The 15,170-nt window shown below is 45.6% G+C and overlaps 1 protein-coding gene across 9 annotated transcripts in view; it reads right to left on the bottom strand.

The window, feature by feature from the left end:
* The window catches only part of SERGEF (secretion regulating guanine nucleotide exchange factor), a 216,905-nt gene that overhangs the window by 68,072 nt on the left and 133,663 nt on the right, over positions 1 to 15,170 (bottom strand). For 8 of the 9 annotated variants that reach the window (XM_081798489.1, XM_081798490.1, XM_081798491.1 and 5 more), the window contains one exon: positions 12,943 to 12,979. In XM_081798489.1, the coding sequence (XP_081654615.1) occupies positions 12,943 to 12,979 (37 nt within the window). Of the gene's footprint in view, positions 1 to 11,790; positions 11,932 to 12,942; positions 12,980 to 15,170 lie in introns of all 9 variants that reach the window. The other variant, XR_014138650.1, reaches the window with a different exon arrangement.

Below are 15,170 nucleotides of genomic sequence, written 5' to 3'. Positions count from 1 at the left end.
GCCTGGGTGGCTCAGTTGGTTAAGCGACTGCCTTCGGCTCAGGTCATGATCCTGGAGTCCCGGGATCGAGTCCCGCATCGGGCTCCCTGCTCGGCGGGGAGTCTGCTTCTCCCTCTGACCCTCCTCCCTCTCATGCTCTCTGTCTCTCATTCTCTCTGTCTCAAATAAATAAATAAAATCTTTAAAAAAAAAAAAAGAGAAGCATTCCCTTAATGCCATGTTAGGGGCAAGGAATGACTCTATGGAAGAACAAAACCCAGAAAGTGTCAGAGCTGGAAGACACCTTGAAGATTATCTTACACAATTCTCTTCTTTTACCCATAAAGAAAAGAAGGCCCAGAGAAGGAAAGGGGCGAGCCCAAGGTGACAGCAGCTGGTCTTGCCACTCAGGTCCCGTGGCCCAGAGCTCTTTCTACTACGTGGTGCAGCCTCTTAATGAATCTATAAAACCATGAATGGCCAAATGGGCAAAGAGAGCATTGCTGAAGCCCTGCCCAGAGAGAGCACTTTGGAATGAATAGTCATAGCTGTTCTGTGTTAAGGGCTTTCAGTGCACCCAGGAGGAAGAGGGATTCCAGAGAGATAAGAGGCAGCAGGGACAGCACCACAGGGTAGGTGTATTTAGGGCTCCAGCATAAGCCAAGGCCTTTGGGTGCTAAGGGGTAACACTGTGAGTCTAGGGGTTCATGGGGCCACCCAGGCTCAGGAAGCTTGCTCAAAGGAAGCACAGAGCAGGCCCACAGGCCTGACTTCCTGGTCACTGTCAAAGCTGTCCCATGCTGTCCATGGTCCCCTAGGTGCTATGCTCTGAGGACAGGCAATAGGGCAGAGGCTGACCTCAGCCCCTGCAGACAAGTACTATCAGTACTAGCTCTGCTATTGCTTCTTCCTGGCTTCTAAAGTCACCTGCACACTATAAAATTAGCTGGTGCGGCCTGATATGCTAATTAAGCCAAAGCATGACCCCCTTCAGGGATGTGGAAGGATGATGGGGGAAAGTTTGAACCTTGGAGTCAACAGATGCTAGTCTGAATCCTGGGCTCCACCTCTTTGAGTCTTCAATTTCCCATCTGAAAAAACAGGGACAATGCTCATCTGTCTATTTTCTATCCTGCATGGTGATGATGAAATGAAATGATATATGAAAAATGCTCAGAATGGTGCCAGCACGTAGTAGGCACCCAACTACTGTCCATTTTCCTTTTTTTTTTAAAGCCTTTTATCTTCTGCTATAACTGTCAACTTCTGAAGTGTCTTCCTAAATGACCCATAATGGCTCCACACTGTCTGTACAATAAAGTCAATGCCCCTCAGCATGTCATTGGAGACCTGGCCCTAGCTGACCCTCAGTCCTGATGGTTGGCCACTGTCCCTCAACCATGATTCACTCTTTAAAGCCTTCCTTCCCTTTGTTCATGTTGGTCCCTCAGCACACAAGGCTCTTTACCCTTCCTCTGCTCAAAAGCCACCTTTTCTATGAGGGGTTCCAAAATTAATCATTCCTCCTTTTCAGCCTTTCCTCTAATTCTTATCACTCTCTGCTTGGGATTCTTTCAGTGTTTATTAAGTACATATTATATGCCAGACTTAATTCATAGGTGTCTTTCCCACTCAATGTGAGCTCCATGAGGTAACAAGCATCGGCTGTATTGCTCCACGGCACCCAGAATGCCACACGGCAAGCTGCCAGCCACTAGTAAGGGCTGAAGGGAGGGAATGAGGACAGTACTGTGCGTAACAGTCAGTCGGTATTCAACAAACAGGAGCAGCACCCCTGCAAGCAAGGCAGGCAGAGACAATTCAGTCCATTAAGAGGTCCAACCCATAAAAGCACTCTGGCTACCATATACCCATGCTGTATGAATTCCATTTATACTGGCAGTGGGGAAGAGAAGGGAGCCCTGGTATAGTTAGGGTTCTAGAAACAGTCCCAAAGAGAGACTCTGGTGGCGTGGACTAAGCAGTAGTAGTAGAAATGGAGCAAAGTAGACATTCTCAGGATACATTTAGAGGTAAAGTCAGCAGGACTTAGTAAGGGATTCGATGTGAGGATGAATGAGGAGAGGAGAGGAATCAATGTGGCCTCCTAGATTTTTGGCTTCAGCAACTGGGTCGATGGTGATGCCATATACTGAGAAAAAGACCCAGTAGAGATGGTCTTGAAAAAGACAAAAGTTCTATTCTGGGCACATTACACTGGAGACACCTATTTAAAATTAATGTGGAGATGTCAAATGGGGACCTGGATATATAATTTGGTGCTCAGAGAAGAGGTCAGAGCTGAACATAAAAATTGGGAAATCATCAGCATACAAAGTTTTCAAAGCCATGGGTCTGAATGAGGTTGACTGGAAAACCTGCAGAGAGAGAAAAGATGGGAGACCAACACAGAGCCCCGGAGCCCTCAGACCTTCAGCATTCGGGCAGAGGAGAGGCGGAGCCCATGAAGGAGACTATGGAGAAGCAGCCAGTGAAACAGAAGGAACCAGGAGAGCAGTGTATCATGGACACCAAGAAAAGTAACTGTTACTAAGAAGGAAGATGAGTAAGTTTTAGAGGTCCCTCGTACAACATCGTACCTACAGCTAACAATAGCATATCGTACACTTAAAAACGAGAGTAGACCTCATTAAGTGACACGACAATAAAAAAATGTTTTTAATAAATTAATTCTTTTTTTTTTTAATGTGCAACACAGTTGGACATGAGGCCAGACTTGAGTAGTGCAGCAGACTTTAGAAACATTTCTCGCATGGGGATCCTCAGGCCCAGAAAGGGAAATGACTGCCCAGGATCACATAGACAGCAGGTGGCAGACAATGCTGGGAACAGACCTCAGCCCCTCAACTGCAGAAGGCTGCCTCTAGCTCACTCTACCTCTCTGTAGTTTTTACCTTCAGTTCACCTTTGTCAGATTTACCTTTGCAAGGCCCCAAGCCTCGTATTTGTAAACAAGTACAGTGGGTCACAATTGTGGTTTCTGCTTGTGGAAGCAACCCTAAAAGGACCAGAGCTTTGTGCTAAAATGTGGTAAACAATCTTGTGCCCAAAAAGGCTGGCATGAGAGAGTAATTAGCAAGTATGTGAGCCTCCTTGACAGCCTGGCACCCTCACCTGTGGTCTCATATAGAATGACTCCTGTGGAGTGATACTATCACTGCTTCTTTGGGAATAAGAGTGGAAAAAAATCCACCTTTATTGAAAGCTAAAAAGGCACACCTTGGGATGTGAGGCCATGCCTTGAAAACAAAGGACTCAACAGAAATGGGATTTAAACAATAACCAGTGGTCTGTAAAAACATCTCTGCATTAATTGTGAGACATCTCTCCTGACTGCCAAAGATCTTATCACATTTCTGGCCTGATAGAGAAGAAAAAGTGGTACCCTGAGCAGCCAGGTGTGACAGTGGCAAGGAATATATCTCCCTCCGGAGATGAGCAAAGCATGACCTGGGACAGCACACTGAGAGCCCACAGAACCAAGGGGCTGCTCTGCCTCGGCAAACAGCCCAGAAGGCCACAGCCACCCGGGAAAGCTCCTGAGAACCAGCCACCAGCTCCAGACTGAGCAGCCTGAGCTGGACCTGAGGTCTAGCCTCAGGTCTGCCACTGACTAGTTGGCAATCTTGGGTCAGTCACTGCCTCTCTTTAGGCCTTAGGGTTGCTCTGGAAGCAATGGGATCCAAGAGGGCAGCCAAAGAAAGGGAATTAAATAAATAGTGTTGAGACAGTATTGGGTAGCCATCTGGAAAAATAATAAAGTAGAATCTACACTTGACATTGTATATCAGAATAAGTTCCAAATGGATCAAAGACTTACATGTTAAAAAACAAACAGACAAACATAAAAAGTACTAGAGTAAAATAGAGGAAAGTCTTTTATACCCTGGAATAGGGAAGGCTTCTCTAACTCAAAATCCAGAAGTCACACAGGAAAAGACTGATAAATTTCGACTACAGAGAAAGAAAAGGTTGCATGGCAAAAACAGGACAAAACAAAACACACACACACACCAAAAGTAGGAACAAAAAAAGCTGAGAAAATGTATTTGCTGTCTGAATCACAAAGGCCTAACCTCCCTAATACATAAAAAGATCCTAGAATTTTTTTTTAAGATTTTATTTATTTATTTGACAGAGAGACAGCAAGAGAGGGAACACAAGCAGGGGGAGTGGGAGAGGGAGAAGTAGGCTTCCAGCTGAGCAGGGAGCCCAATGGGGAGCTTGATCCCAGGACGCTGGGATCATGACCTGAGCTGAAGGCAGACGCTTAACGACTGAGCCACCCAGGCACCCCGATCCTGGAAATTTTTTTAAAGATTTTATTTATCTGAGAGAGAACACAAGCCGGGGGTGCGGGGGCAGAGGGAGAGGGAGAAGCAGGCCCCCCCCGTTGAGCAGGGAGCCCAGTGGGGCTCAATCCCAGGACCCCGAGATCATGACCTGAGCCAAAGGCAGATGCTTAACCGACTAAGCCACCCAGGCGCCCAGCTCCTAGACTAAGCCACCCAGGCACCCAGCTCCTAGAAATTTATTAGAAAAAGACCAACAATCTAACTGGAAAAAAGGGCAAAGGATATTGAGGCAAGCCATATGATATCGTCCCAAAGCCCTAATTCCTGGAGCCTGTGAGTGTTACATTACATGGCAAAGGAGAACTGAGATAGCAGATGAAATTAAACTTGCTAATTAGCTGACCTTCAGATAGAGAGATTATGCTGGATTATCCAGAGCGGGAGAGGGGGCCTAAAGGAATCACGAGCATTATTAAATGTGGAAGAGGATAGCAGAAAAGTCAGTGTCAGAGTGATATGATGAAGGAAAGATTCAACCAGCCACTTCGGGCTTTGAAGATGGCAGGAGCCACAGTCAAGAAATGCAGGTAGCCTCCCAGGAGCTGGAAGAGGCAAGAAAACACTCTCCTTAAAGACTCCAGAAAAAAAAATGCAGCCTGTTCACACCCTGATTTTAGCCCAGTGAGACCCATTTCAGACTTCTGACCTCAAACTCTATGATAACGCATTTGTGTTCTTGTTTTAAGCCACTAATTTTCTGGTAATCTGTTACAGTAGCAATGAAAAACTAATACAGGTATGGAGAAACCCTTCATAAAGAAGAAAATACAGGAGTGACTGGGTGGCTCAGTCGGTTAAGCATCCAACTCTTGGTTTTGCCTCAGGTCCTGATCTCAGGGTCTTGCGATCAAGCCCCACGTCAGACTCTGCACTCAGCCAGGAGTCTGCTTGAGATTCTCTCCCTCTGTCCCTCCCCTCTGTCCCTCCCCACCGGCACACACACATTCTCTAAAATTAATAAATAAATTCTTAAAAAAAAGAAGAAAATACAAAGAGCTCCTAAATATACAAAAAGGTGCTCAATCTGCATTCATAACTACAAGTAGAGGGATTAGAAAGGCCACAATCATCTTAAAGAAGAACAGAGTTTGAAAACTTAATACGAGATATTGGAATTTATTATAAAGCTGCAATCAAGGTGGAATGCTACTAGCATGCACATAGAAAAATAAACTAATGAAAGAGAAGAGAGAGTCCAAAACCAAATTTACACATATATACAGTTTCTTGATTTACAACAAAGAAGCCTCTAAAATTCAATGGGGAAAGGACAAACTTTTCAATAGATGGTTTTAGAGCAATGTGTTGTTGGTTTTTTTTAATACTGATTCAAAATGAATTCTAAGCCTAAATGTAAAAGGCAAAATTAATAAAGTTTCAAGATGAACACAAAGGAGAATATTTTCATTTCATGACCTTGGAGCAGACAAAAATGTTGTAAAGAGGGCACAAATACCTCAAACCATTAAATAAAAGATTGACAAACTAGACTTCATTAGAATTAAGGATATCTGTGCATCAAAATACACCATTAAGAGAGCAAAACAGTAAGCCACTGACTGGGAAAGGAAAAGATGTTTGAGATACATATATATATATATATATATAAAACAAAGGTCTTGAATCCATAAGACAAAGGATGCCTGCAAAACATTAAGAAAAACAGACAAAACCCACTTGAGAGTCTTTGCACTTGACAGAAGAAGCTGCCTGAGTGGCCTCTAAGTACATGAAAAGGCGCTCTGCATCATTGGCTATCAGAGAAATGTAAATTAAAATGACAGTGAAGTTCCACACTACTTACTCTGCAGGATGGCCTTGATCAGCAAGACTGAAAATACCTGGCAAGGATATGGCACAGTTGGAACTCTCATATACTGCTGATGGGCAATATGTAATTGGCACTACTACTTTGGAAAACTGTTTATCTACTAATGCTAAGGATAGGATCCAGAAATCCTACTCTCAGTTACGTACTCAAGAGAAACCAATGTGTATGTTCACCAAAAGGCATGTGTAAGAATGTTGACAACAGCCTTATTCACAGTCCTCAAAATGGAAGCAACCCAAATCTTCAACAGTGAAACGGACATCTAAGTTGCGATATGTTCATCCAGTGGGCTAATACTGACCAATAAAAAAGAACTCCCACTACACACAAAATAGATGATTCTTAGAGACACAATGTGTTGAGCGTAAGAAGCTGAACACAAAAGAGTACACAGTGCATAACACCATTTATATGAAGTTCAACCACTGAACAAAACTCATTTCTGGAGACAGAAGTTGGAGTAGTAGTTAACTCTAGGGCTGGGGTATTGCCTGAGAAGAGATACCTTCTGGGGTACTTGAAACGTCCTGTGTCTTGTACTGGGTGGTAGTTTCCTAGGTATGTGCACAGGTTAAAACTCATCAAACTGAACCTTTAAGATCTGTACACTTTATGGTATATACACTGTATTTTAATTTAAAAAGTAAAAAAAGACAAAAACCACCCTTGGTAGTTTTTCACCTATCAGATCGGCGAAAATCTAGAAGTTTCTTTACACACTCTTAGGGAGGCTGCAGAAACAGGTACTCATATATCGCTAGTGGGAGGAAATAATGGTATAAATTCCTATGAAGGCAATAACTCTCATGCAAAATTGATATACGAACTCTCTGATATAATAATTTTGCTTCTAGGAATTTATTCTTCAACATCCCACAAATGAAATGACATATATACACAAGGTTGTTCGCTACATCATTACCTATAATAGCAAAATATCAGAGATGATCTACATGTCCATCAACAGGGCATGGGTTAAATAAATCATGGTACATAGGTATATTGGAATATTATATACCTGTAATAACTACCTAGGAAGGTTTTTATACTGATATGTAAAGATCTCCCAGATAAACTGTTGAAAGAAAAAACAAGACACTACACAGTATGTACAATATAGTACCACTTATGTGAAAGGAGGTATAAAAATATATCTTAGCATTTACTTTATATGTGCAAAAAGAAACTAGAAAAATACAGATGAACAGGCATTAGTTGCATGTGTGGTGGAAGGGTTTTTGGGCAATGGACAAATGGGAGGACAGGTTAGGAGGGAAGTTTTTCATTTTAAATCTTTCTATGCCTTTTAAGTTTGAATCATATGCATGTGTTAATTATTCAAAGATTAAATAAGTAAATTAATTTTTTAAGAGGTAAGGGACAGGGGCCCCTGGGTGGCTCAGTCGTTAAGCATCTGCCTTTGGCTCGGGTCAGGATCCCAGGGTCCTGGGATTGAGCCCCGCATCGGGCTCCCTGCTCCACGGGAAGCCTACTTCTCCCTCTCCCTCTCCCCTTGCTTGTGTTCCCTCTCTCGCTGTGTCTCTGTCGTAAATAAATAAAATCTTTAAAAAAAAAAAAAAAAAGAAGTAAGGGACAATGAGAGGGGGAAGAAGAATCCTAAAACCACCCTAAAAGGGGTGGTTTTCCAAAACAATGTCATCAACTTCACAATTCTATCTGGTGATTATACAGAGAACTGCTGAATCTGAAGAAGACATTTAGGCTGCAAGACAGAAAAAGTTGCTAACATGAAAGGGAACTCAGTATTGAAAGGACGGGATGAGATCATCTTATCTGGTGGCCTTAAAACCAGGCTGGACTGTCACTGGTCCACAGGAAGGCAGCATGGGGTAGTGGACCACAGGCTCTGAAGTTAGAGGCCTGGGTTAAAGACCTGACACACTGATTCCTCCCAACAAACTGCTCAGCCTACGCTTCAGCTTCCCTCATCTAGAAAATGCAGTTAACAACAGCACCAAAACTCAGTGATTTGCTCTGAGGATTAAATGAGGTAATATAAAGCATTTATGTTTTGCCAACCCCACTGTGCACAGGACCATACAGTTTACACTTGCCTCTAAGCTCTCTGCAAGGCCTTGGGGTTTGGAGGTATGGCCTCTCAGAGGAACAGCCTGTGTCAAAAAAGATTTAGTTCTCACTATTAAATTCTTACATGACCCTGTTTGATGGGTTTCAAGCCAAGGTCAGATGCTGCGCCACACATATTACAAAGGTACAAAGGTTCAACAATTGGAAATCATCACTGAAATGAAGGGGAAAAAAAGATCCTTACATAGATTATCGCTCCAATTTGGTGAGAGAGCTGGCTTTGCTTGGAGGAGGAGGCATGACACTTTCTTGCCAAATACCTAACCCTTTAACAATGCCTGTCTGGCGAGCCTGAATGCTCCAGGAAAAGGCCACCAATAAAATCCTTTCCAAAGGTCTGCGTGGAGCGGGGAGACAGGAAATGCAGTCAGCTCTTTTTTCTCTGCAGGAAGGGAAGGCTGAACAACTGCACATCAGGAGAGAAGGCAAACAAATTGCCCATTCAAGCCAAAATAAGCTGCTCCTACGGGAAGCAAAACAGCTGGAGCCAATTCAGCCAGACACGGAGGTGAGGGCCCCGAAGCCAAAGCTGGGCCTGGGAGCCAGCCTCTGGTAGGCAGGGATCTTCTGAGCAAGTGGTGGTCAAATGCCCTCGTGCCACCTCTGCTGACCTCAGTCTCTGCCCACGAATGGGAGCTAGGCAGCCAACTCTGTGAGATGTGGAGGGAAATCCTAGGTGGGAAGGCAGAAAGAAAGAAACGGCCCAGTGAACCTGCCAAGTGAGTGAGCACCTGCTGGGCGCCTGTTATGTGGCAGGCACTGAGCAGGCACCTGACGTACCTATGCCATTTGGAAGAACAACTTTCAGGGGTGGTTGACTGTACACAAGAGGAATCGGGCTCCCTGAGGTGGAGTGACCGTGCACGGCAGTTAGAAGTGGCCAGGCCAGCTGTGGCCTCTGGCCTCAGCCCTCTCCTTCCTGACTGTCACTTGAGTTTCTCTGCGCCTAGCTCCAGCAGCTCTTCCTCTGTCCGAAGCCCAGACTTGACCTAGCCATGGCCATGCATGCCAACCCCACTGTGCACAGGACCATACAGGACCAGGCAGACAGCTCTACTATTTACTTGCTCTCTTCCAAGAGAACCCTCATTGGAAAACTAAGGAAAGAACCAAACCAAATTGCAAAAGAAGGTGAAAAAAGGAACTAGAAGCAAATGAAGTAGCAGAGTAGAATTATTTTGTTCCCTAGAGAAACCTGAAGTGTGGCTGCTGCGGGGTTTGCTTCAGGCTGGAACATGCACGTTCTGAATCCCTGTCTGGGGCAGTGGATAGCAGAAGCCTGATCTGGAACAAATCTGGCCTAGCACTGTTTCCAGATCCCCCAGATTGCGGTCCCCAGGCTCCAAGTTTTACAAATCCCTTCTGCAGCTATGCTGAGATCCTGCACTTGTCCCCGGAATCTGGGTGGGGAAGACGCTTCCCTCTCTAGCTCCTGAGGTTCACACCTTGAGCGTCAAGCCTTCTTATACTTATCTCATAATTACTTCCTTCCTTGAAGTCTTTTTTTTTTTTTAAGATTTTATTTACTTATTTGACAGAGAGAGACACAGCGAGAGAGGGAACACAAGCAGGGGGAGGGGGAGAGGGAGAAGCAGGTTTCCCGCTGTGCAGGGAGCCCAATGCGGGACTTGATCCCAGGACCCTGGGATCATGACCTGAGCCAAAGGCAGACGCTTAACGACTGAGCCACCCAGGCGCCCCGAAGTCTTAATACATGGTGATGATGATGACGATGAGGAGGAGGAGGACAATAACGCCAGCTAACATTTATTGAGCCTCTCCTTTTGTGCCAAGCACTGTTAGCAGTTTACATAACAACCTTATGAGGTCAATAATAGGATATTCCAGATGAGGCGATCAAGACACAGGGGTGTTAAGCCACTTATACAAGGGTACACAGCTCCTAAGTGTGGGAGCCAGGACTGGAATCAAGCAATCTGACCCTAGGGTCTGTGCTCTCCCTGACCACCACCCACACTGGATAGGGTCGAAAGAACAGTCTTGCAAGTCAGGCAGACAGCTCTACTATTTATTGCTACTTACGCTTGGACAACCTGTAGAGCCTCTCAGTCTCAGGTGTCTTGTCTATAAAGTGGGTACAGCAAAAACACTTTGGGGAGTGTCCATTCGAAGACAGAGCAGGTCCTAAGTCACGTCCTTCCACCCATCTCCCTTCCAGCTCCCTCTCTGGTTTGTCTGTTGCACGTTCATTAGACACTAATGCTGCTTCTACACTTGAGGAAAGTCTGGCTCCCTTATATTCTGTTCTAGTCTATTCTGTAACTGTGTTGCGCCTACTACACGGGAGACCCAGCACCAAGCTCAGAGGGCCTGGATCTCAGGGAATGAGACTGAAAGCAGAGAAATCCATCTCAAGTAGGCAATGGTAGAAGGGCTGAGGCGAGGAGCTAGCTGTGAGAACTAGGCTTTAAGCGGTGGGAGCTCTCCTCCTTCAGCTTGTCTCCCTCTCCTGGCCTTCTGCCAGAGCCAACAGGTGCTTCTTGTCGCTTCCTATCGCACAGCCTGCACCCTGCAGGGCACCCATGGAGGGCCCCATCCCTCCAGTGGTGGGGAGCCTCTGCTCCCAGCTCACACGCAAGCGGGTGGATATGCCTGGAGCCGTGTGACTGCGCCCACCTTTCCTGACTCTGCAGCCATGCGTTCAACAGACTGTGAGCCAAGACCGGGCACTGAGGACAAAACAGAAAATAACAGGTCCGCCCTCCAGGAGCTCACCGGCACACCTTGCTCTCCACGGCCTCTGACGTTCTCCGCACTTGGGAGAGGACAGAGGAGAGTTGGGTAACACTGGACACCTTTCCAGAATGTTACCATCTCTCTCTCCCAAGTAACAGCGACTTTAGTAGCGCAGTCGCACTAACAAGCCATTCTCCCCTCTCCCACCCCGATCAAGAGGAATGAGAAGCAAACAGAACTATACACACACACACACACACACACACACACACATTTCTCTCCCACCCCCTGTATACCAGGTATCTCACATACATTAATCCTCACAGCAATCCTGCCAAGTGGAATTCTCCCCATTACGGAGATGAGGGGGGAAATGGAAGCTCACACGGAGATGCAGCCGGTGTGAACCCAGGTTGTCTGCCTGCAGAGTCTGTGCTCTTTCTACAGCCCTAGGCTGCCTGTCGGCTCAGCCGGCCACCCTGCTAGCTAGCTCCAGCCCCTCCTTCATCGGGACTGTGTTCTTTCCCGTATTTAGATTCCCTGCAATCTTCTTGCTTGTGCTGGTCACCGAGGGAGCCAACCTCTCTCCCAGACCAGCGAAAGCAGCAGTGCCAGCAGCCTAGGCACCACTTCGGACTCTGTGATTAGCTTGTCTTAATCACACCCAGGCTGGAGCAGTTCCGGTATCCAGTGTCTGGTGCGGCTGCAAAGCATGCAGGTCTGCCGTTACATTTTCTCTCTCCGTCTCTGACTCCAGCCCAGCTTACTCCCCACCCCCTCTGCTGGCTGGCAGCCCACCTCCTCAGCTGTCCTTGGTTCTGCCTCGTTGCACAGCACGTTCGGGCCTACTGCTGTCACCGCAGGCGGCTGGGCCAGTCTAAGCTCGATTCAGAAAACAGTGCTCGAGTCTCTGCCGAGTACCAGGCACTGCTCTGGGTGCTGCAAATAGGCAGGAAACAAAAGGAAAACGCAGGGGTCTTGCCCTTCAGAACCTGAGTCAGAGGCTGGGAGACAAGTAGCCTGGAACAGAAATCACCAACAGAAGGCAGGCAGTGATGGGTTTGTAGTAGGATCCTAAAATACCAGAGCAGGAGGGAACCTTGATTTTCTGTTTTCACCCCTCCATTTTTCAGATGGGGAGCCAAAGCCCAGAGGAGGGCAATTAGAACAAATACCAGATAATAACAAGGAACATTTCTAAAACCCTTACTAGGAGCTAAGCACTGCTCTATGTGCTTTATATATATTAACTCCTAGAAGGTAGTTGCTACCGCCCTCCCATGGAGGGGTTAAGTACCTTGTCTAAGTTCACACAACTAGTAAGTGGAAGCCTGTATTGAACTCAGGCAGTCGGGGCCTCCCGACACTCGTGTCTCTTTAATGCACTGTGATATGGAGACTAGTCTACCTGGAGAAGTAATGAGGAAGCTTCTTGAAGGAATTACTCATAGGCCTAATCATAAAAACAGTGACCTGTGGTTATCTAAAACCAGTTAAGAGGAAACCTCAACCAATCAGAAGGTTGGCTTCATCTGGGAGTTCCTGAGTGTCACGGAATACAAGGCAGTGGGGGGCAGTGAGCAGAGCCCCATATTTCCAAAGAAAGAGGAAAGAACTTGGAATAAGGGATTTATTCAGAGAAACAAGAGCAGCCCAGTCCTCTTCCCCTTTTATGTCTGGCTTTCTACACATGATGTCCCTGGTCTGTAAAATCTTTAATATCCTCAAATGCCACTGCCTGGGGCAGGGAGGCCAGCTTAGGTACCTTAAAAAGACACTCAATGATGTGGATAGAAATTTTTAGAAAAGGGACTTCCAATAAAGCCTTGGGCAATCAAAGACTTCCATTTCCTAGAATCTCCCCCAACATGTACACACACACACACACATACACACACAGAGGCACAGAGTTTCAGAACACACACAGTTCTCAGTATACTAATTACTTACCAATCACTGCCAGATTATGCTCTGAGCCACAGGAGACCTATAAAAAGAAAAAAAAATAAGGTATATTAGAGAAAGAAAATTCCTTGTCCAAGGAAAAGCGCTTGACTTTTTCTCATCTGCTTACTGTCTCTTTCACCCTCCAGCCTCATAAAGAACATGACATGTACTCTCATACCTCTGGGCCTTTGCACGTGTGGGTTCTCTGTTTGGGATGCCCTCTCCTCAAACTGCGTAGAAAACTTCCACTCATCCTTTAAAGGCTCAACGTGTCCATTGAGACTCCTTTGCTTCCAGGCAGACTCAAATACTCCCTTCACTATGCAACTTATCTGTACCCTTTTGTTACGCAACTTATCTGTACCCCATTGTAGCAATTCTCTTGTTGCCTTTTACACTTGCTCCTGTCTCTTCACTAGACTGCATGTATCTTGAGAACAGGCCTGAGTCTCATTCACCTCTGGACTGTACAAGGTCTGGGACTCAGTTAACATCTGCTAAATGAGAGAATGAATGAAAAAACCAAGTACATAAAAGAAAAAATACCTACTACATTAGAGACAAAGAATCATGGGGGTTCTGAATCTAGTGTTTTCACCCAGCAAGCAGCACTTCCTGCCTTTCAGTCTACTCATCCCAGCTGCAGCCAGGAGGAAGTAAGTGGGAATATAAAAGCATAAGTGCTTCCCCAGGTACTAATTAAAAGAAACTCTGGACTCTGGAGAAGCATCCTGTGACCTTTATCAGGATGCTCACTTTAGCTCCTGGCAAGAGGAAGGCTTCAGGTCCCCGTGGAACATCAGTGCTGCAAGGGCTCTGGAGATCATCTAGTCCAATCTTTCTACGTTGTGAGGAGACAACAGAGGCTTGGTAAGAGGAAAGAACCTGCCTCAGGTGCCGGAGCAAGCGTCCGTCAAAACAAGGACTAGAGCATCCCCGATTCTCCAGAGGCTCACGCTAGTTCCCTTCTTGAGGCTGTAGCTTCTCACCCCTTCCCAGTGAAAACCACTTGGAAGTGATATTCAAAGGTTGCTAGCACAGGTCCCTGACAGTCAAGGTAACAGGCTCAAAGGCATTTGAGTACTGGAGGCCTAAGACACTGGTAGGTGAGAAGGGTCAGCAACGCTTCTGAGACTTTTGTCTTTGTAAAAGCTGGGTGCTCCTGATCTCAGCTTCTGGAGGAAACAGAGATGCCCGCACTTAGGTGAACTCCCTGACAGTGTCTGGCAAAGAAGCACCTACATATTTTGCCCCAGTCAGTATTTCCAGGTGTCTAGTCTCTGCATTCCCTTGAGGCAGGCTCAGTGCCTGATTTATCTGAGGGGTTCCACCATCCCCTGCCCAGGACCATACACACAGCACAAGTTCACTGTGTGCCTCCTGGTGACACTGAGGCTGTGTCCCGAGGTTCTGTTACAGGAAGCTGCTTAGGTTGAGGAACTGGAAAATACTTAGATGTCTAGCAACAGGGGAATGCTTATGTAAATTATGGTGGAGCCATCTGATGGACTATTATGTAGCCTTGAAAAATAATGCTTACAATAAAGAAAAATACTCATGATATCCTATGAACTGAAAAATCACAGGAAAACTGTATATGTAATATGATCTCGACTCTAATAAAACACGAACAAAAGACTGGAAGAAGATACATCAAAAGTTCATAGTGACAGCCTCGGGGCTAGGAATGAGGTATGCATTATAAGTATGGTTTTTCCTTTTGCTTTTTCCATGCTCTCTAAATTTTATATAGTAATCTTATGATCAGAAAAAAATTTATTAAAAATAAATATAATGTACCTACTACAAAGGAAAAATAATAAATAAATATGGCTATAAAATAAATATGCCACAAAATCTGATATGTTCTGAAGTTGTGGGGAAAAAGATTTGAAGGAACTATAACTAATAACAATGGTAGTTGCATCGTGATGGTAGGATTATAAGATACTTTTTCCTCTCGTCTCTGTTTTTCAAACAGTGTTTAACTATGATGGCAGCAGTAGTGGTGGGAGAAGCAATAACAGCAGGATTTTTTTTTTTTTAAAGATTTTATTTATTTATTTGAGACAGAGAGAATGAGAGACAGAGAGCATGAGAGGGAGGAGGGTCAGAGGGAGAAGCAGACTCCCTGCCGAGCAGGGAGCCCGATGCGGGACTCGATCCCAGGACTCCAGGATCATGACCTGAGCCGAAGGCAGTTGCTTAACCAACTGAGCCACCCAGGCGCC

This window comes from Leptonychotes weddellii, chromosome 11 (assembly GCF_054177405.1).
Source record: "Leptonychotes weddellii isolate Sample4059 chromosome 11, ASM5417740v2, whole genome shotgun sequence".
Lineage (NCBI taxonomy): Eukaryota > Metazoa > Chordata > Mammalia > Carnivora > Phocidae > Leptonychotes > Leptonychotes weddellii.
The sequence above is the reverse complement of the archived record's forward strand: the minus strand, read 5'-3'. Positions and strand labels throughout refer to the sequence as shown.